Source organism: Onychomys torridus, chromosome 17 (genome assembly GCF_903995425.1).
Source record: "Onychomys torridus chromosome 17, mOncTor1.1, whole genome shotgun sequence".
In the NCBI taxonomy this organism is placed as follows: Eukaryota; Metazoa; Chordata; class Mammalia; order Rodentia; family Cricetidae; genus Onychomys; species Onychomys torridus.
Genome location: NC_050459.1, coordinates 12,884,848 through 12,905,130, shown reverse-complemented (window position 1 = coordinate 12,905,130; position 20,283 = coordinate 12,884,848). Strand labels below are relative to the sequence as shown.

At 42.8% G+C, this 20,283-nt stretch overlaps 1 protein-coding gene across 1 annotated transcript in view; it reads left to right on the top strand.

Moving 5' to 3' along the window:
• Csmd1 (CUB and Sushi multiple domains 1) overlaps positions 1 to 20,283 on the top strand; it is a 600,818-nt gene that overhangs the window by 542,845 nt on the left and 37,690 nt on the right. The window contains exons 47-49 of the mRNA XM_036209300.1: positions 5,012 to 5,185; positions 17,746 to 17,919; positions 19,330 to 19,503. Of these exons, the coding sequence (XP_036065193.1) occupies positions 5,012 to 5,185; positions 17,746 to 17,919; positions 19,330 to 19,503 (522 nt within the window). The remainder of the gene's footprint in view (positions 1 to 5,011; positions 5,186 to 17,745; positions 17,920 to 19,329; positions 19,504 to 20,283) is intronic.

The following is a 20,283-nucleotide window of genomic DNA, read 5'->3' as shown; positions in this document are numbered from 1 at the left end:
TCCCACAGGAGTTCTCCCTCTGTAGACTTACCCTTTGTAGTGTAGGCAGGATACCTACACAACAGAGAAGCCAACAATCTTTTTCTCACACTTTTTATTGTTTAAATTTAAAAGTAAGAAACATGTCTGTTGTGGTGACCCACGAATCAGAAGTCTTTACATTTTAAAATGTATATATACACAAAAAGCCAAACTAGATATTTTAAAAGGTACATAGAGAACATTGCCCATGTTCTAGACTGCCCCTAGTTCCTAACTACTAATTAAGAGTTCTCTGAAAGCTGATCATGGCCAAGCTGAGGTGAAGCATGGCTTCTGTGGGTTCCTGCTGCTAACCAGAGACATGTGTGGACTAGAGGCTAAACACATGACACAGACCCATCCACAGAAATCAGCACAGGATTTCCTCCCTCCTGCTTGAGTGGCACTGTTCCTCCATCTAGTATTAGAATAGACATGGTACATCATGGTCTTGAACTTGAGAGACACTTCTGTATCTCTAGTGTCTACTCTCTGCTACATGCACAGCCAATTTCATACTGAGCATTGTCATTTGGGATGAGGCCTTCAGACTTAACATTCAGTGACAGATCATAGTTGTGGGGCCCTAGACCTCACAGAGTGGTCCAGGCTTGTAGTCTAGCAGCATACCTTTGAGTGTTTACAAACAACCATCTCCATGTCTCTGAGCATGCCCTGCCTCTTCTCATACATGGCAGAGTACACTGGTCTCAACAGTTCATGGTCACCGTGAGCTATATGTGAACATGGAGATTTTATTGACTATAGCTGTGGAAATCATCAACATTTGAGCCTGTTTGTAAGTACCCATGGTGCTGACAGGAAGGCTGGCCTCATGGTATGAGACAGACAACGTGCTCCATCAGGCTCCTCTTTCTTTTTTTTAACAAATATTTTTATTTTTATAGTTAATTTAATTTTGCACATCAGCCATGGATTCCCCTGTCCTTCCTCCTCCCACCCCCCAGCATTCCCCACAATCCACCCCCCTATTCCCACCTCCTCTAAAGCAAGGTTTTCCCTGGGGAGTCAGCCCAGCCTGGTAGATTCAGTTGAGGCAGGTCCAGTCCTCTCTTCCCTGCACCAAAGCTGAGCAAAGTGTCTCAGCATAGGCCCTGGGTTCCAAAAAGCCAGTTCATATGACAAGGACAGGTCCTGATCCCACTGCCTGGGAGAGGCTATCTAGTAAAGAGGACCCTAAGAAAGACACAGGGATTGCCCAGTGACAGAGAAATGGATGAGATCTACATGAGCAAACTGGGGGTAAGGGGGAGGGTGGTAATGGAGGGCAAGGGTCAGGGGAAAGTGAGCTTAGGGAAGCGAGAGGTCCCAGCTGGAATAGGAACAGAGTGGGAGAACAAGGAAAGAGATACCATGATAAATGAAGACCAGATGGGAATAGGAAGAAGCAGAGTGCTACTAGGGAGGTCCCTAGAAATCCACAAAGATACCTCCACTATAGTCTACTGGCAATGGTAGAAAGAATACCTGAGCTGACCTACTTTGGTGACTGGATGGCCGAATACCCTAACTGTCATGATAGAACTCTCATCCAGTGACTGGTGGAAGCAGATGCAGATATCCACGGCCAAACCCCAGGTGAAGCTCCAGGAGTCCAATCAGCGACAGAGAGGAGGGAGTATATAAACAAAAGATATTGAGACCATGATTGGAAAAAGCAAAGGGACAAATAGCCAAACTAGTGGAAACACATGAACTGTGAACCAATAGCTGAGGCGCCCCCATGGAACTGGACCAAGCCCTCTGGATAAGTGAGACAGTTGATGAGCTTGAACTATTCAGGCTCCCTTTTCAAAGTAGGTTTCCCTGTGAATTCTAGTGGAGAGGAAAAGGAAGCTTGCCTGTGGGGAATGGGTTGACACTCATGGCTACAGCAGATGGACAGCATTCACAGAGAGCACTCACAGGCTGTCTTCTGGGAGCCCTCAACTTAGCATCTGGGCTGTGAAGGCCCCCCCATGAGTTCTGAGGGTGCTGGGGATTGTGAGTGTGGACATGTTTTCAGCAGTAGGGACAAAAGCGAAGCCAACAAATCCATTTTGGGAGACTAGCATGGAGATAGGCTTTTTCCTTGTTTTGTGACAAGGTTATTTTTAGCAATGATGGGCTCTCCCAATTAGAATTTTGTAAGTTGCTCTGCCACCATCATTAATGAGTAGGGTTTGAATCCAAAGGAAACTCTCAGCTCAGAATCCCATTATCCAGTTTCCCAGAAGCCCAGTTGTTGTTCCGTCAGTTCCTGGTGATCTAATGAAGCTCATTAGAGGATAGACTTTAAACAGTCTCCTCACCAGGGCGTGGGAACCAAGGCTGGGAGGACAGAATCCAGTGTGAGTCTTCTCCCTGCTCCACTGCTAAGGGCATGCTGAGCCTTCAGCCTTGTCACTGAACACATTTGTGAGTGCTGAAGTTTCAACACGCATTGCTAAATATCACAGTTCAAGGTAGGGTTCACACTGTGTTTGGAAAAAGGCTTAGAGAAAAGTTCACAGCAAATTATCAAAACCTAAATCCCTCTTGAATCCATTGACATTTGGTACGGTACATGGTAGCAAATTATTGAAAGCTCACACTTGCTGCTGTGAAGGTTTCGCTTAGCGGTCTCAGACACCGAGGAACGTGAAGGCTCTCTCAGCAAGATGTTCTCTAGAAGTAGACTCCCGATTTCTGGCGAGTGACCCCTATAGATCATATCTAGCCTGCAAGTCTGCCTGTTCACTTGAAATTGAGTGGAAGTCATACCTTGGAGTGAAAGAAGTTTAACTAAGCGTGGTGGGGGCGGGGGAGGGGTGGTCAGGTGCTATTTCAATGCTACATTCACACAAGTTTGCTTCCCCTGATTATCTGCAGGATTCTGTATTAGTTTTTATTTGTTTGTTTTGTTTTGTTTTGTTTTGTTATTGTTTTTATCACTGTGACAAATAACTAAGAAAATGGTTTTAAATTATTTGGTTTCATTTTATAATTTGAGACAGAATCTCATAGGCCTCCTGGTACTTCATGGAAGTTCTCCAGCCTGAGGGTCCCAAATGGTGAGTGGGACCATAGACAAGAGTCACCCTACCTGGATGAAAAAAGCAATTTAGAAAAGAGACATTTTCTATTGTATCAAAGTTGCAGAGGTTCCCAAGGGCATGTGGCTTGGGCACTTGTGTTTCTTTGTTTATGAATTGTAATGAGACCTTCCTAAGCAGGAGAGAAAAACAGTTTTTCACCTAAAGTTGCCAGAAAGCAGAGAGAGACCAAGGAGGGTCCTGAAAAAGATGTGCCTTTCAAAGTACCCCTCTCCAGCCAGACCTCACTTTCCAGAGTCTCCATCACCTCCCAAGAGTTCATTAGGACTTTTAATTCATTAGTGAAGTCATCCCATGATGAGGTCAAAATATCCATGGTCGGCTCCCATGTCAAATCATTGGATTCACTGGCTGGGGTCCAAGTCATCAATATGCTGGCCTTCTAGGGTCAAAGCTGTTGTGGTTTAAATGTGAGATGTTCTTACAGACTTCTGTTTAGAATACTGAGTCCCCTGGTGAAGCTGTTTGGGAGGGTGTGTAGCCTTTAGGAGGTGGAGCCTTACTGGAAGAAGTGAGTCATAGGAGGGTTAAACCTTGAAGGCTCACATCTCTGTCTGCTTCTTTGTTGGCTAGGAGAGGTGAGCAAGATGCCTCAGGTTCCTGACATACCCATGAGATATCTCTACTGCTTTAAACCACTATGCCTTTCCCGCCATGAAATTGTGAGCTAAAAGAAATCCCTTTCCTTGAAGTTACTTCTGTAAAGTATTATGTCACAGCAATGGGAAAAATAACTAAGACACCAACCGCCGTGATATTCATACTGTGGACTCTGTTTCTTTAATGGTCTTCAGCATAGACTTTCACTATCCTCAGCCCCACTAGAGAGTCTTAGGAGATTGGCCATGCTCATCTGGCTAAGGAAAACTTCATGAGGCTATTTTTTCCCATCTCTGGCCAGTTTTCTATGGCTGGGAACTGTCTTTTTGCCACTTGCTGGCATGACCTTAAGTATATCCCAGCTTATTGAGTGGTCTGAACATTTCTCCTTGGTTATCCTTCCTAAGACTTCCATTTTTGTTTAAACACTTCTAGGGCCTCTGTTTGGTCACCCATCCTTGAAGGTTTGAGAGCTTTTCTTCTTTCCATAAGATTCAGTCCGTTTTTGTCCTCGAGTATTTATGCATCTGATGTGTCAACATATGGGTGTGGTTAATATTTCTACTCTGGAGACCTTTAACTTACCTCCCTGAATGGACTAATTTGAGGTCACAGCAGCCATGCTCCATCATAGTTGGGACAGCAAGAATATACTTAGGACTTACAACTACCCTGCCTATGCCCAGACAGGATAGTATGTGTGTACTGATTATAATTATCTATAAGGTTCCTTGTATCCTATGCAGTCAGCAGTTTCACAGTGCTCAACATTGAAACAAATCATAACAATAACTAGAAGAAAAATGATCTTAGTACTAGGTTAAAGTCAAAAGTGCTGCGTTTTAACCCACCATGCTTGGTTTGGCTGTTGGCCCTTGGTAAAGACATTTCTCATGTTCCTGGCAGGGACATGTGATTGTCACCATAATCACATCATTCAGAGTATGAATAGGCATAGAAAAATGGATAGTTAGCATGTTTGGTAGATGGGCTTATAGGTTCTTACATTGCATACTGTATGGATTTTGAAGGAAGGGTTATCAGTCTGTGAGAATTAAAGAGCAATGGGTTACTGCAGGGACCTTAGTGGCTTTGGAATATGGTAGAACTTCTGAGGTTTTGTGTTAAAAACAATAAAGGAGGAAAATCTGACTAAGACAACCAACCTATCAAGCCCTAGCAGACCAGACCTCCCTGCCAACAGACATCCTTGCCATATGCTCTTTATGAAAACCAACACCCATCGTTTCTGTTTTTAAGTGTAGGCCTGGACTAATACAGTTTTTCTCTTCTAGTCATCTCCTGTGGAAGCCTGTCCTTTCCCCCAAATGGTAACAAGATAGGGACACTCACTGTGTATGGAGCCACCGCCATATTCACCTGCAACACTGGCTATACACTTGTGGGCTCCCATGTCCGGGAGTGCCTGGCCAATGGTCTCTGGAGTGGATCTGAAACAAGGTGTCTGGGTAAGCTACTCGTAAGTTCCCATATGGCATAATTCAATAATCCTTGAAAATGGAGCACAGTGCAGAAAGTGCAAGGCTTCTGGTTAAGCCTCTGACAGCTTTGGTGAAACTGGCCACTGCCGTGGCTATCTGTCCCTTTCTGGTTTTCAGAGTGTCTGAAGGTTCTTTTTGTCTAGTCTGAAAAATAAAGGATGGCCATAGCTTGTATTCTGTGGAATAGAGTCTGTTTTGTAGAGGGGCTGGAGAGACGGCTCCATGGTTAAGAGTGCTGATTGCTCTTGCAGAGGACCCAGGTTCAGTTGGCAGAACTTAGGCTGGTTGACTCATAACCACCTATAACTACTGTTTCATGGGATTTCTTCTTACTCCTGAAGGCACTGTGCTCACATCCATACACCCAAACACAGACACACATACATACTTAATGAAAAATAAAAATAAAATCTTTAAAATAAAACTTGCTATCTTGTAGAGGACTGAGACTATATGACTCTAAAAGACCTTCACAAACTTAGCAAATAGAAATATGAATTTCCAGGGTTGGGGATTTAGCTCAGTAGTAGAGCGCTTGCCCAGCAAGTGCAAGGCCCTGGGTTCAGTAATCAGCTCTGAAAAAAAAAGAAATATGAATTTCCAAAAAGTTATATACATTTTACATTGTTTAATAGCTTCAAATTCCATCATGAAGTTGAGGTGTTGGTCATCTAAAACTAGGATGTACTATGAGCTATTTAAAGTGGTACATATCTGTAATATCTTGGTTTTGTTTTTCCAATGCTGTCCTTTGATAATTTTAAACAGAAGAGGGAAGATGATGTTTCCACTGGATTTCTCTGCATAGATGTGGACAAAGCTTTGACTGTGCAATTCAGATAAGCCAGTGTTTCAGTGTTACTCCAACCCATCTCTGCATCATCACTGAAATACCACATGCATCTACAGTATTTTACCTTCTTCCTACTTCCTAGCTATCCCTGGTACCCTACCTTCTTCCAGTACTCCCCTCAAACCTCCAATATCCTACATACTTCCAGTACCCCAGTTCTCTCTAACATCCCATCCTTCTGTTACCTAATCTCTCAAGGACTCCACCTCTCTACATCACCTTATCCCTCCAGCACACCACTCCCTCCATTAACCCACCACTCTCCAGTACCCTACCTCCCTCAATCACCCCAACCCTCCATCCCCCATTACCTCATCCCTCCATCACCCCACCCCTCCATTACCCCATGTATAGCACCCCATCTTTCTCCATAACCCTAGCCTTCTAATAGGCAACCTCCATTCATCACCCTTCAACGTCCCATCTCCTTCTACCATCTTATCTATTATTTCACCTCCCTTCCTCACCCTCCATCATCCTATGCCTCCATCACCCTACCTGTCTTCATCATCCTGTCCCTCTATCACCTCACCTCCATCCATCATCCTGACCCCCCATTACCCCATCTCCTTCCATCACCCCACCCTTCCTGTATCCCACTTCCCTCTATTACCTCACCCTTCCAGTACCCTACCCCTCTCTATTACTCCAACTTTTTGCAATACCCTCCTTTTTTATTGCCTTACATTTCTCTAGAACCATCCTTTACTCTAGTACCTGGTCTCCAGATCTGTTCTAGTGTCCCTAGTCTTCCAGAAACGTCTCTGTGCTTTCATGAATGTTCTTAAGGCCTTGGTGTCCATTGAGAAGCCCTCTCTGCATGGCAGTACTGATAGGGACAAGGTCTTCTCTGTCTACTTCAGTGGAATTTAGCACCAAAGGGGTGGAGGTGGGGTGGGTGATCCAAAACACACCTCTTCTGCTTTGGACTGATAGGTAAGTATGTAGGCTAGGCTGTGTGTAAAGCTTAGAGACTTTAGATGATTCTGCTTCTAAAACTGTTAAGACTTAGGGTCACTTTGTATTCTACAAGTCCCAAATAATCTCATTATTCTGTTATCCTTCTGCTCTAAAGTAAAAGCTTGAAGCCCACAGAATGAAACACATGGTTCACTGATGGTCCTACATTGTCACAAATGTGGTCTTTATAGGATGTCATCCATCTTGGAAACCTTTGGAGGCTTGGTGACTTGGAAGTATGTTCATTTGCCCAGTAGAAATTTAAACTGAACATAAGGAGAAAGAAAAACCTCCAGGTTATAATGAAGAAAATGTGAATGGTGAGAAGTTGGGTGAAGTTTATAAAAACTAATAAAATTAGAGGAGCAGAGCATTTAGCAGGGAGGTGAACAGTTGGGGAAAGATTGAGCTGTCACATAGCCACACATGGCAGTAAATTTAGTGTAAAGGTTCTTCAGCTGGGCAAATAGAGTTTCACAGTGACTATTGAGACCTGAAGGTTGAGGTTTATAATCTGCCTAATATGGTAATAGAATGTATCCCTGTACCAGAGTAACAGATTGCTGATGGGTAGATCTCACAATTTATCCCAACAAGAATGTAGGCCCAGGGGAAACTGCAGTCAGGTGTGCAGCTATGGAATATGTGTGTGAATGTATGAGCAAGAGGAAGCAGAACTGTACTGCTGCCAGGGGAGTCTGTGGGATATTCAGACAGATGGATCAATGAAGGCACATTCCTAAACCTGGCACAGATACTGTGTACCTGGCACCATAAATGCTACTGAGTTCCAGAACCGGCATGCTAACTAGAGGCCTCATGGGAGACAATATCTGTGAATGTTGTCTTTAACAATAACACCATTATGGCATTTTTAAGCTTTATTGTATTGAATTCTCATCAGAACACAAAGTAAGTGTCGGTTACTCTTAACTGGGAAAGAAAAATGCTTAGAGAAGTGACAAGCTTGCCCATCCTCGTGTGTCTCACCAGTAATAAAAACAGCATTTAAATGTAGGCAGTGTGGTTACAGATCAGGGGCTCCTGGCCAAGGACTTCCAGTGCTCTACTGAGAATAAGTTAATTCTCAAAATGTGGGTGGAGAGCACAGCTGCACTCTCACACCTACACTGAGCCCAAGGAGAGCTTGGCAGATGACCTAGGTGTGACCTGAACTATGATACCAATAAGTCCTCTCCCCTTCCCAGGGCACACACCAAAGAAAAGGCCACCTGCCCAGCTCTGAGGGTTAGTGACCTCACCACATGCTTGTGTACTCTCACTGATCAATGTGGCTATTACTTTTCTTCCCTCTCCTGATTGTTATTTGACATTTGAATCAGTGTATCATCTGTTTCCATTGCTAGGGTTTTCTTGAGAAAACTATGGGGTTCTACCAAGCTGAGTGACTCTGAGTGACCTGCAGTACTACTGTGCCCTTATGGCATCTAACTCAATGGTCACAGTTGGAAAAATGACTTTCAGTATTGTATTTGGACTTTTTTATGGGACTGTCAGTTCCCCAGTAATGACATGGAGACTTATTATTAATTATGAAAGCTAAGCCTTAGCTTAGGCTTGTTTATAACTAGCTCTTATAACTTAAATTAGCCCACTTCTATTAATTTACTTATGGCCTCATGGCTTTATTACCTCATCTCCGTATTGCCCATTCTGCTTGCTCTGCATCTCCTAGCATCTCTGCCTTCTTCTCCCAGCATCCTCTCTGCCCAGAAATCCTACCTAGCTATTGGCCATTCAGCCTTTTATTAACCAATCAAAGTGACACATCTTCACAGTGCATAAAAAGATTATTAGGCAACACAACATCAATCATGGAATTTGGTGAATGTTTTTTAATGAAAAATATTTTTTATACAATATAATCTAGTTATGGTTCCCCTCGCCCTTCTAAGTTCCTCTCCATCTCCATTCCCATCCAGATTCACCCCCTTCCTGTGTCTCTTAGAAAGTAGGCAGGCTTCTAATAACAAAATAAGATAAAACAAAACCAAACAAGTCAGAGCGGGACAAAACACCCAAACAAGAACAAGAGCCAGGCCAGGTGGTGGTGGCACACTTCTTTAATCCCAGCACTCAGGAGACAGAGCCATGTGGATTTCCATGAGTTCAAGGCCAGCCTGGGCTACAGAGTGAGTTCCAAGAAAGGTACAAAGCTACACAGAGAAACTCTGTCTCAAAAACAAAACAAAAAAAAAAAAGAAAAGAAAGAAAGAAAAGAAAAAGGGCCAAAGGAAAAGAAGCACAAGAAACACATGTAGAGGCAGAGACACACACATTTATAGACACAGAAATCCCATAAATACAGAAAACCAGATGCCATGATATATATGCAAAGAACATATAAGGGAAAAGAAGTCCCAACTTAATATTATGAGATACAGAACATCCAAAGATGCCATTGAGTTCATTTGACCATCTACTGTTAGGCATGGGACCTACCCTTAAGAGTGTTTTGTTTCTCCAGTGAGACTCCCTTGGAGAAAACTAAGATTTCATTTGCAGGTGGTTATCAATAGGAGACGGCTTCTGAGATAGATGGGGTCATGTGTCCACTTCTCCTCTCAGCTCTGGATCCCATCTGATACAGACCCACATAGGCCCTGTGCATGCTGACACAGACTCTGTGAGTTCACATGTATACCAGCCCCATTGTGTCCAGAGGACCTTGATTCCTTGGTGTATCAGTCATGATATTTGGTGAAGATATTTTTTTTTCTAAATAAAATATACATATTTTTAAATTCAGAAAACAATCTATGTAGTACCATGGACTCAAGTCAAAGAGATATTGCCTCTTGACAAATTGAAATAACAACCCTCAACTTGGTGGTTTTGAGAAAGAAGCCGCCCCAATGAGAAGGACACAGGAAGACAGGAAGTACTCAAAGGCAAGAGAAGAGTACTAGGTAGGAAGCTCAAGAGCAGCAGGTGTGTTTCCCTGAACGTGGTCTGTGACAGAGTGACAAACAACATCTTAAAGCACAAATATATCATGAGCTTCTGCTGATAAACAGTGCCAAGGAACATGGATACCACATTGCCCACACCCTGGCTGTTTCTCTATATTTTCTAGATAGGCTGGTTCCACTCTCAGGGAGCTGTACTACCCCACCCCATCCTTTATGCATCTCAATAGTCCATATGTAGTGCCTTAGTTAGCGTTACTATTGTTCTCTTAGAATATCATGATCATACACAGTTTGGGGAAGAATGAGTTCATTTCAGGTTATAATCTTACATGACAGTCTGTCACTAATGGAAGGCGGGACAGAAGCCTGAAAGCAGTAGATGTAGAGGGCAAGGAGCAGTGCTGTTTACTGCTTTGCTTCTAGTAGATTACCCAGTCTGATTTCTTATATGCGAAGGACCACTCACTCAAGAGTAGCACTACCACCCATAGTGGCCTGGGCTCTCCGACATCAATCACTTATTAAGAAAATACAATACAGGCTTTCCTAAATGTAAATCTTCTGATTCTCAATTGGGAGTCCCTTTCCCCAAAAGATTCTAGCTTGTGACAAATTGGCATAAAATTAGCCAGGACACCTAGCATCTTGATTCCAGTTCTATAAAGAGCCCAGATGGATACTAGGGTTAGATGTGCCCCTATGCTAATGGATTCAGTGATCTAGATTTATGAAGAATATCTGGGAACATTTTAACATCATTTTGGACAAGAGGAACATTAGGAATAATAAATAACTTTAGATATATGAAATGCCATGGGATGAAAGATGTAATGAACTGGTTGCATTTAGTTCTTCTTATCTTTGCCAGCCATGGATGAGTAGGTAGGTATCTTACACTTTCTATTGCTGTGAATAGACACCATCATCATGGCAACTATCATAAATGAAAACATTTAATTGGGGCTGGCTTACAGTTTCAGAGGTTTAGTTTATTATCATCATGGCAGGACATAGTGGTGTGCAGGGAGATATGGTACTGGCGAAGGAGCTGAGAGTTCTACATCTTTATCCATAGGCAGCAGAAACAACTGTGTCACAATGAGAATAGCTTGAGCAAAGGAGACCTCAAAACTTGCCCCCCACAGTGACATACTTCCTCCAATAAGGCTACACCCTCTAATAGTGCCACTCTCCATGGGGGCCATTTTCTTTCAAACTACCACAGTAGAGCTACCATGAAAACCTGTGTTGGGAGGAATAAAACTAATTAAGTTCATGTGCTGGGGATGGGATGAGGGTTTGTGCTGGTGTCAGCAATGTGGATCTTTCTCTATTGGTTAGTAACAGTAGACATAGTACAGCAGAAAATTAGGTTTCAGACCACGTATAGAAGCCATCTCCTTGACAGATCAAGTTAAGATGACAGATCTGTCCAGCATCATAATGGAGTCTCATTTCAGAAGAGAGCTGCCCAATTGTGCTTTGTACCCAGGGCTTCTGCAGACTCCAAACTATACTGAGTTTCAGACCATGTGATTCCAGCATTGTATAAGATACTATGATGGATGCTTGGCCCGGGTCGGGAATCTTCTATTTATCTTGAGGAGTACCCAGAGGAGCATCTTGCTTTGGCATGGTCCTTCTGATTTTGATGGAAGAGGGATCTTGCATCTGGTACTCTAGATGTGTTCAGTGATGTCCATAAGGAAAGAATATTTCTGGTCATTGAGAAGAAATAGATCAGTAATTGAAAGGATGATTCTACCACCAACCATGGCTTGTGGAATTTTCCATATTAAAAACTGCATTTAAGGAGATGAATGGCAATGCTCTTGGCTCATACTGGAAAATGGAATTTGGTCTTGTTGGAAGTACCTAATCTGAGTTCTGAGCCTGAACCCCTGAGTAAGGTGCACACCGTGTGTGTGTGTGTGTGTGTGTGTGTGTGTGTGTGTGTGTGTGTGTGTGTGAAGTGAACTTACAAATGAGTTTAAGGTGAAGGCATGCACTTGAGTGTTATTGTACAGCCTCACACTAGCTCAAAGAACATATTGTGTAGGATCACACTTCTGCACTATGGTTGGGGGCTCTAGTATTCTCTAAGTTACTGAGGACTTCCTCTGTGTTCCCTTCTGTAAAGTGCAGTGCTAAATATCTATCTAGGCTTGAGGATTAAACCATGAGAACACAGACCCACTATCTCCCCTACCAGGTGCCTTCTAGCCCATCAGGGAAGTTTTATGATCACAGTGTTCTCTTAATTATTTTCCTGTATTTGTCTTCTTTGTAGTAATTTCCCTTGAACCCAACAGTGAACACAGCACCTAGAAGGAGGTAGTATGTTTGTAATCTAGGGCCCCTGTTGTAAAAGTGTTCATTAATCTCTTGATAACACACTTATGGCATGTAGATTTTTCTAGCACAGAATGACCTGTCAGCTCTCCCACCAGGTTACCTTTTTAATCCTCTCTGTCAAAGATGCCTCTGTTAAGGAGTTCTACATAAAAACATCAATTTTCCAGTACAATGGATTGTTCTTTGAAGTAGGTTTACATTTGTTGAACCATAATGACTATAAAGACACAAATCTTGTTGTGAGTATAATATGACGACATTTACAAACACTGAAATAGCTAGATCTCATAATTCAAAATTCCATTTTAGATTTTTTTTTGTAGATTGAGGGGAAGAAAATTGGAATTTGTTCTTTAAGTAACTTGTAGATTTTGAAAAGTCTATGTAAAAATGTTTAATAAAATAGCTGAGAAGGATAGTGTGAAATTACAGGAAAAAAACATGTTTTCATTAGAAGAGAGGAATTGTTCCTGAAGTTGTCTGTTCTGCTGTATTTCTGTGGAGTGTGCATGGTGTCTTAGGGAAGGTGAATGGTTTGGAATCTTCTAACACCAACCCTTAAATTTTGTCTATGCAATTCAGAATTGGCAAAAGAACATTTTGCTGCAGAGGACTTAGGCCCTTGGTGGCCATCTCCACTGGAGGCCTCAGGGTGTAGCTTGTCAAACCCTTGTCCTCAGCAGGACTTCATGTTCTGAAGATCCATTGCCTTTGTGTGGCATGGAAAAATTGTTCAGCATCCCCTTGCAAATTACACTTAGAAGTAAAACAGTCTCAGGCATCAGTATTCTACAGTGTTCTTTTAACACGGACAGATACACAGGTTTAAAAATATCCATGGATGTTTAATGCCAGCACTAGCTCTCATGCTTTTCATGGATCTGATCCACCTGACATTTTATGACTGCTTATTAATACTTAAGAAGGGTGTGCAAAATGTTCACTGGTGTTCACTGTCCATATAAGCCTGGCTTAACTCAAAGACACTCACCACACAGATTGCATCATGTCATGCAGCCTGTCTTCCTGACTGCCCTAAGAGGCAGGATATTTGTAATACTCAGTATTTCATTGTCAGGCCAAAAGACTGATAATCACAAGACAAATACTAAGGTTGGACATTTGGTTTGTAGATTTTCTAAAAATGGTTACATTCTGGTTCTCCCAAGAATATTGAATATTTGCAGTGTTGGAAAATGGCAGAGTAGCAGGTGAGTGTAAGGCAGGCAGGTTTCAGGGAAGGAAGTAAATATGCCATAGCAAAGGGGACCACTCTGCCCCTCTTTCTACAGTGTTCCTCTCTCCAGGAAGGCTGCCAGTTCTACCCTTCAACACAGGTAAGATTCTATACAGTACATTCATGGTCAGAGTTTCCTTGGAATCAGCATAACATTGTTGAATTTAAATTTCCAAATCATGACACGCCAAACTCCAGAGGTTTATGTTCACCTGTCCTTCCCCTGCTTATCCTTCTTGGGACATAGTTCCAGGATCTCTGTAGATAACAAAATCAAAATCCAAAAAGGTAAAGTCACTTATATAAAGTGTGCAGTGTTTGCACGTGGTACACATCCTCTTGTGTCCTATAGTTCATTTCCTTGTGACTTAGAATAACCACCCTTCTGTGATGTTCCAGCACGCAAAGTCCCAAACCCTATGAGCTCTGCACGTCTGTCTGTCTATCTGTGGTCAGTCTCTGGGGTACATATGATTCTTCTTTTCTTTCCCAGCCTAAGAGCATTACCTGTGTGAGGTAAGGCACCCCATGGTGGGATGGCCTAAGTGAGAATATCTACCAGAGAGTCAGATATTTGAAGACTTGTTGGTGGCACTACCGAGAAAGGCTTACACTAGGTGGTGTAGTCTTGTTGGAGGAAGAGTGCCACTGGGGACAGGCTTTCACAGCATTCCCAGTGAGCTCTCTCTGCTTCCTGCTTTTGGTTCAAGATATAAGCTCCCAGCTGTTCCTCGCGCCAGATGTTGCCTACTTTGCTTACTGCTGCCTACATTTTATGACATGACAGACTCATATTCCCTCCAAAACCAGAAGCCCAGATAAACCCTTTACTACGTAAGTTGTCTTTGTTGTGGTGTTATATCACAGCAGGAGACAAGTAACTACTATACCAGTTTATATCCAATCATTCAAAGGCAGCAGAGAAGACAATACCATGGGCTGGGGGCTTCAAAGATGGAACAGCCTTTCCTGCAGAATGGCGAAGCATCTACTTCCACAAGAGAACCAAAATCTCAATAGGACTCTAGATAACCCCCAGGAGCAATGTCTCACATGATAAGAGACAGAGAACCCCTTTCTACCTGCATTTCCCTACTACTCAAATCCAAAACTATAGTAAAGACTTTCAAAAGCCTCTCACAGTCAAACAATATAGCAAAATACTACAAAATAATGGTGTCTTAAATCCAAAACAGAACTCAGAGTACATTTAACTCAAGTTTCACCTGAGGACTCCCTCACAATTTCTTACTCACAATTTTGACATGCTATTACAGATACTTAGGTTAAATACTATAAATGACATTGTTGTGGAAATTTGTACATGTGAAGAGCCTATATTCTTATACCTGGAATTTTTAAGAGAGAAATGTACTGAGACTGGAAAATGAAATGAGAAATGAGTGACTATTTCAAATCAGGGATCACACTGTGTGATGGTCAATATTAATCATCAACTGGACACAAACTGGAATCACCTTGGAAGAATGTCTAGATCAGATGTGCCTATGAGCATGGCTATTGAGGATTTTCTTGATTATGTTAAGTGACATAGGAAGACCCTGTCCACTGCAGATAGCCCTGAACTATACAAGAGTAGAGAAATCAAACTAGGTGCTGGAATCATGCCTGTATTATTTGTCTCTGCTTTGGACTGTGAACATGATGTGACTACTGGTTTCTAGTTCCAGCCACTTAGACTTCCTATAGTGGCTGGCTAGAAGCTGGAATTGGGAACTAAAAGAAACTTTTTTTCCCTTGAAGTTCCTTTTGGTCATAGTGTTTTATCCCAGTGTTGGAAATGAAACCAGGACACCTTGTCTACGTCAATTCAAATTAGGAATGTAAAGTACCACATCATCATGTAGATTCTTCCTTCCATTTGGCACAGGGCTAAAGTGCAGTGATTTTTGAAGTATGTCCTCTATTTCCTTTAAGTATGTAAGCCACTTCCTCAGAGAGTAGGGTAGCCAAGTTAGAGATACAATGTCCTGGGAATTTTCCTTGCAGATATAGTACACCTTGTCACCTGTCTCCTAAGGGATAGATACATGATTTAAAGGCATGTGCCACTTCAAGCTATGTGTGAACTAGAAGCTTAATGGATATGTGTGGAGTTTGAAAATGAGTGTGCCCAATCAAGTTTGTCTAACTGAGAGGGATGAGAAAAGCTCACTTGAAGGTTTTGGGATTTTGTTAGATATGCCCTCTTTAGCAAGCCGTGCCTGGTTCTCAATGCCTTTCATATAAGTGACCCCAAAGCATCTGAAACTATCTAGCACATTGGTTCTCAACATTCCTAAGGCTGTAAAATGTTGTGGTGACCCCCAACCATAAAATTATCTTGTTACTACTTATAACTGTAATGTTGCTGCTGTTATGAATCATGATGTAGATATCTGATATGGGACCCAGAGGGGTCATGACCCACAGGTTGAGAATGACTTATCTGGAATGATAGCTAGGACCCAAGTGACTTAATAATCTCTAAAAATCTGACTGCAATTTTTGTATATGGGTCTGGAAACTAGGCATCATATCTATCACTTCCATAGCAGCAGCTACCCTGTGTGAAGTCCTATTATGGTTCCTGTGGTGCTTTCTCTGGTCCCTGTGGCTGGAAATGGGGAAATGCCTCCACTGGCCATCATGAGAGCATACTGTACTGGTGGCAGTGTCTCAGGTGACAGTTCTGCAGCCAATATTCTTCCCCTATGCTAACAAAGAGGCCCCTCCACCACCTACAAGGACATTTCATTTTACTTGAAAACCTGCCGGTAGCAGTAAGTCTGGGTGTATGGGAAGTAATCTGCTGGACAAGAACTGACGAGGTCGTCCCTCAGTTAACCCTCACAAACACATCCAGGAGGTTGTTTCCATAGTGATTCTAAACCTGATCAGTCTGATAATCAGGATTGTTTATTATCCTTCCTATTCCATTTGTGCTGTCCCTCGCCTCTGTGATGCCACTTCCTGGTCATGAACTTGGTTATGAAAACTAAGAGAATGTTGTTTCCAGCAGAAATACCGATGGCTATTCTAAATTCTTCAAAATGAAACTCCATGGAGCATGACAATAATTGTGTAACTTTTTCTCAATTCTGATGGTCTCTGGCTTCTCTGCTGGAAGGACCGTGGCTAGAGGAAGACTCATTTGAACTTATGCATCCACTTCCATCCACATGTGTCCTACACAGGCTCTACACTTGAGAACTGGAAGTGACAGCCTCCCCCACACTGGCCAATCCAAAACCTAGGTTTCTAGAGTCCTCTACTTTCTCCTCTCTTGTTCTAACGAGTTAGTAAGAACCTATTTGTGTGTATGGGGAAAGAAATAAAATAAGTTGAAGGTATGTAAGGAAATGAGGCAGAGAAAGAGAGAGAGATGGAGGGAGAAAAGGGGCCAGAGAGAAGGGTACCTGGAGACGGGTCATAGCTGAGCAGAGCAAACCTCAACTGCCTCTCCACTCTCCCTGACTACACAGTACCTTCCTGATCAGGCCCTCCCACCTGTGTGTTCAGCAAGCCCTGCAGTTGCCCTTTCCATCCACCTGCCTTTTCCCATGTACAGTTTATTGGCACATTCTGACATTGGTTTGCTTACTTGAGTATCAGTAAGCTTGCTCCTCCACATTTCCTAGCACCTTCAATATGACCTGAGTTATACATCCTACTGGTGAGGAGACATTTTTCCTTCTGTCAGTGGTTTTCAGATGACTCAAGTGAACATGTCTTAAACTGAACACATTTTCTGGATCTCTGCATCTCCCTCTGGAATTTCATGAATAGTTACATAGTCCCTTTTCCTAGGTTGGGTGTGTTTCTCTTTCTTCTTTTCTCTGCTGACCTATGGGTTAGGAAACCCATCTCTATCTTTTGATTTTTGCTCATGACGATAGAAGTAAGAAAATAATAGGATACGTAATCAGCAAAACTATAATTGGGGTGATGACTATAAAAAATTTATATAAGAGACAAGATTTCCCCATGATGGTTGAGAAAAAATATGAACAAGTAGAAAAGACCAATAATGTGGAATAAAAGGACATATGCCAGTGAGGAAATTCTCAGTTACTTATGCATTCATCTCTGTTCTTAACTTGACAATGATGGTAAGTGAATTGTGCATACCATGGGCTCATGCTGACACATTCCCTGATGAGTTTTCCACTGTTTTGTGTGTCCTCAGCGGGCCATTGTGGCTCTCCAGACCCCATCGTGAATGGCCATATCAGTGGTGATGGCTTCAGCTACAGGGACACAGTGGTCTACCAGTGCAACCCTGGGTTCCGGCTCATAGGCACTTCTGTGAGGATTTGCCTGCAGGACCACAAGTGGTCAGGGCAGACCCCTGTTTGCGTCCGTGAGTAGAGTTTGTGATGGAGTCTTCCATTTTCCGGTGTAGTTCGGTCATTGTTCAAAAACGTTCCACCAGGCCTGAGAGATGGCTCAGAGGTTAAGAGAGCCGACTGCTCTTCCAGAGGTCCTGAGTTCAATACCCAGCACCCACATGGTGGCTCACAAAAATGTTCCACCTTCTAAGTCAGTGACGTGTGGGGCTGGTGATCTGTCCCTCTTGCAGTTCCAAGTTAAAGTATAGGCCTCCTGGCTTTCCCTGTCCATCATCTTCTATATTGTCCCCCTGGACTCCAGCCCTCCATTAAGTTCTCACATCAATTCACTAAAAGGCACCTTGTGACTGATGTCATGTGCTCATTCATAGGACATTCAGCATGAGAAACAGTGCTGATTGGAGGAGGATGTGGACACTCCCTTATTATCACGTGTTGTCAGGTATTAGGTCATTGGTTTCAGGGAGAATGAAAAGTTTTGCAACAACTCTTTTTTTTTATTATTTATTATTTTATTTTTGAGCTGAGGATCGAACCCAGGGCCTTGCATCAGCAACTCTTCATTTACTCAAAAAAGATGTTTACATGCTGTACCTGTTCTCAAAACTCAGGACTTCAGGAGTGAACACTGAGTGTTTACAGATGTTCCCCCTTCCCAGTGCAAGCTTCCTGTCAAGCCTTTGCTTGACACGCTTCAGAGAGCCTTTACTCTCTCATGAATTAAGCAGAGGTGTAGATGTGACTGAGTAGTAGTGGCTTTGTCTCTGACAGTGCTCTGGAAATAATAATAGAGTCAGGAATGCAGCTTCAGTTAAAAGGAAGAAGATGCTGACAAGATAAAGGAAAAGGAGAGTTGGTGTCTGCTACATGTTCCTTTGAAAGTTGCTGTGACAGACCCCACCTTGCCCTGCACGCCTGCTGTGTAGAGCCTGACCACCACAGCAGTTCCTAAGGTCACACAATAGGGATTGCTAAGGAGAACACTGGTACACGTAGAGTTATTATACTGAGTCTATGATTAACTTAATACTAGAGTAATTTATAATTTGAAGCTGAACACAGACCCCCAGAGTGGTTCCAAATGAAAGCTTCAGGGCATCAGCTGGTGTGTACCAAGTGGGAAATATTCAGAATCCTTGATAAGAAAAAGATTTGAACTTGCATTTGGCTGCTTTGTTACCAAGTCAGTTGGCATTCTGCTGGTCTGAATAAACAGCACTAGTACTGAGGTGACAATGGGTGAGGCCTCTGCTGGTAGAGGTCACTTCCTACCATCACAACAAAAGGCGCTAAAGGTCCTCAATGTCTCTAGCAACCCTTTCCACACATTATCAGGTCTACCCATTTGTTCCCAGGGACTCCAGGTGGGCGTGGTGCCTTGTTAAACATGGGTAGTAGTAATAGAGACCTTGTTCCCACAGCCATCACATGTGGACATCCAGGAAATCCTGCCCACGGGCTCACCAATGGCAGCGAGTTCAACCTGAACGACCTTGTGAATTTCACCTGCCACACGGGCTACCTGCTGCAGGGTGCTTCCAGGGCTCAATGTCGGAGCAATGGCCAGTGGAGTAGCTCCTTGCCTACCTGTCGAGGTAAAAAACAAACAAACAAACAAACAAACAAACAAACAAACAAAAACCCCAAACACGTGTCTAGGAAGGGTATATTTGCCCTGAGGTACAGGCAAAGGAAAAGGCTTACACACACACACACACCCTGTCCCTATGCAGGGAGTCATAACTTATACTCAGTACATGCTCACAAAGCACTGTGCAGAACATAGGATTCCAGACTTTTGTACATCAGCACAGGTCACACTGAGGGAATGTCCTGTCTAGCACAGGCCCCAAAGACTCCACTGAGGAGTTCACAGTATGTCAACAGTGCCCTATGGATCACAGGATACTTTAATTGCCCTTTGTCTGTTCAGAGTACATAGAGGTAGTGCTTCTCTATTCAAGGGACCGTTTTTCTTTTCATCTAAAATTAGGCTTGCCATGCCAAGCATTGGCCTAGGATATTCCAGGTTTTACAAATCATTTTTCAGGTTTATTTGATTGCCTCCAGCTAGGTCATCCCTGCTAGGTTAGAGTTTGGATTACAACTTAGTTATAGAAACAAAGTATTGTGAAACCTTAAAAAATATCCTCCTCAGATCCATAAACTTTTTTTTTTTAGCTCAGGGAAATCAAAGCTTTCATACATAAGTTCAAGAGTTTCATGAAATTCAGAGAACATTGCACCAAAAAGGTCTTGATGAACCCCATCCCTGTCTGGACCTCCCCACTCCCATCCCAGCAAAGGAATCAAATCCATACAGGGGGAGAGGTTTGCCTTCAGTTTCAAGAACTCACTGTGTGCAGTGGCTGCTG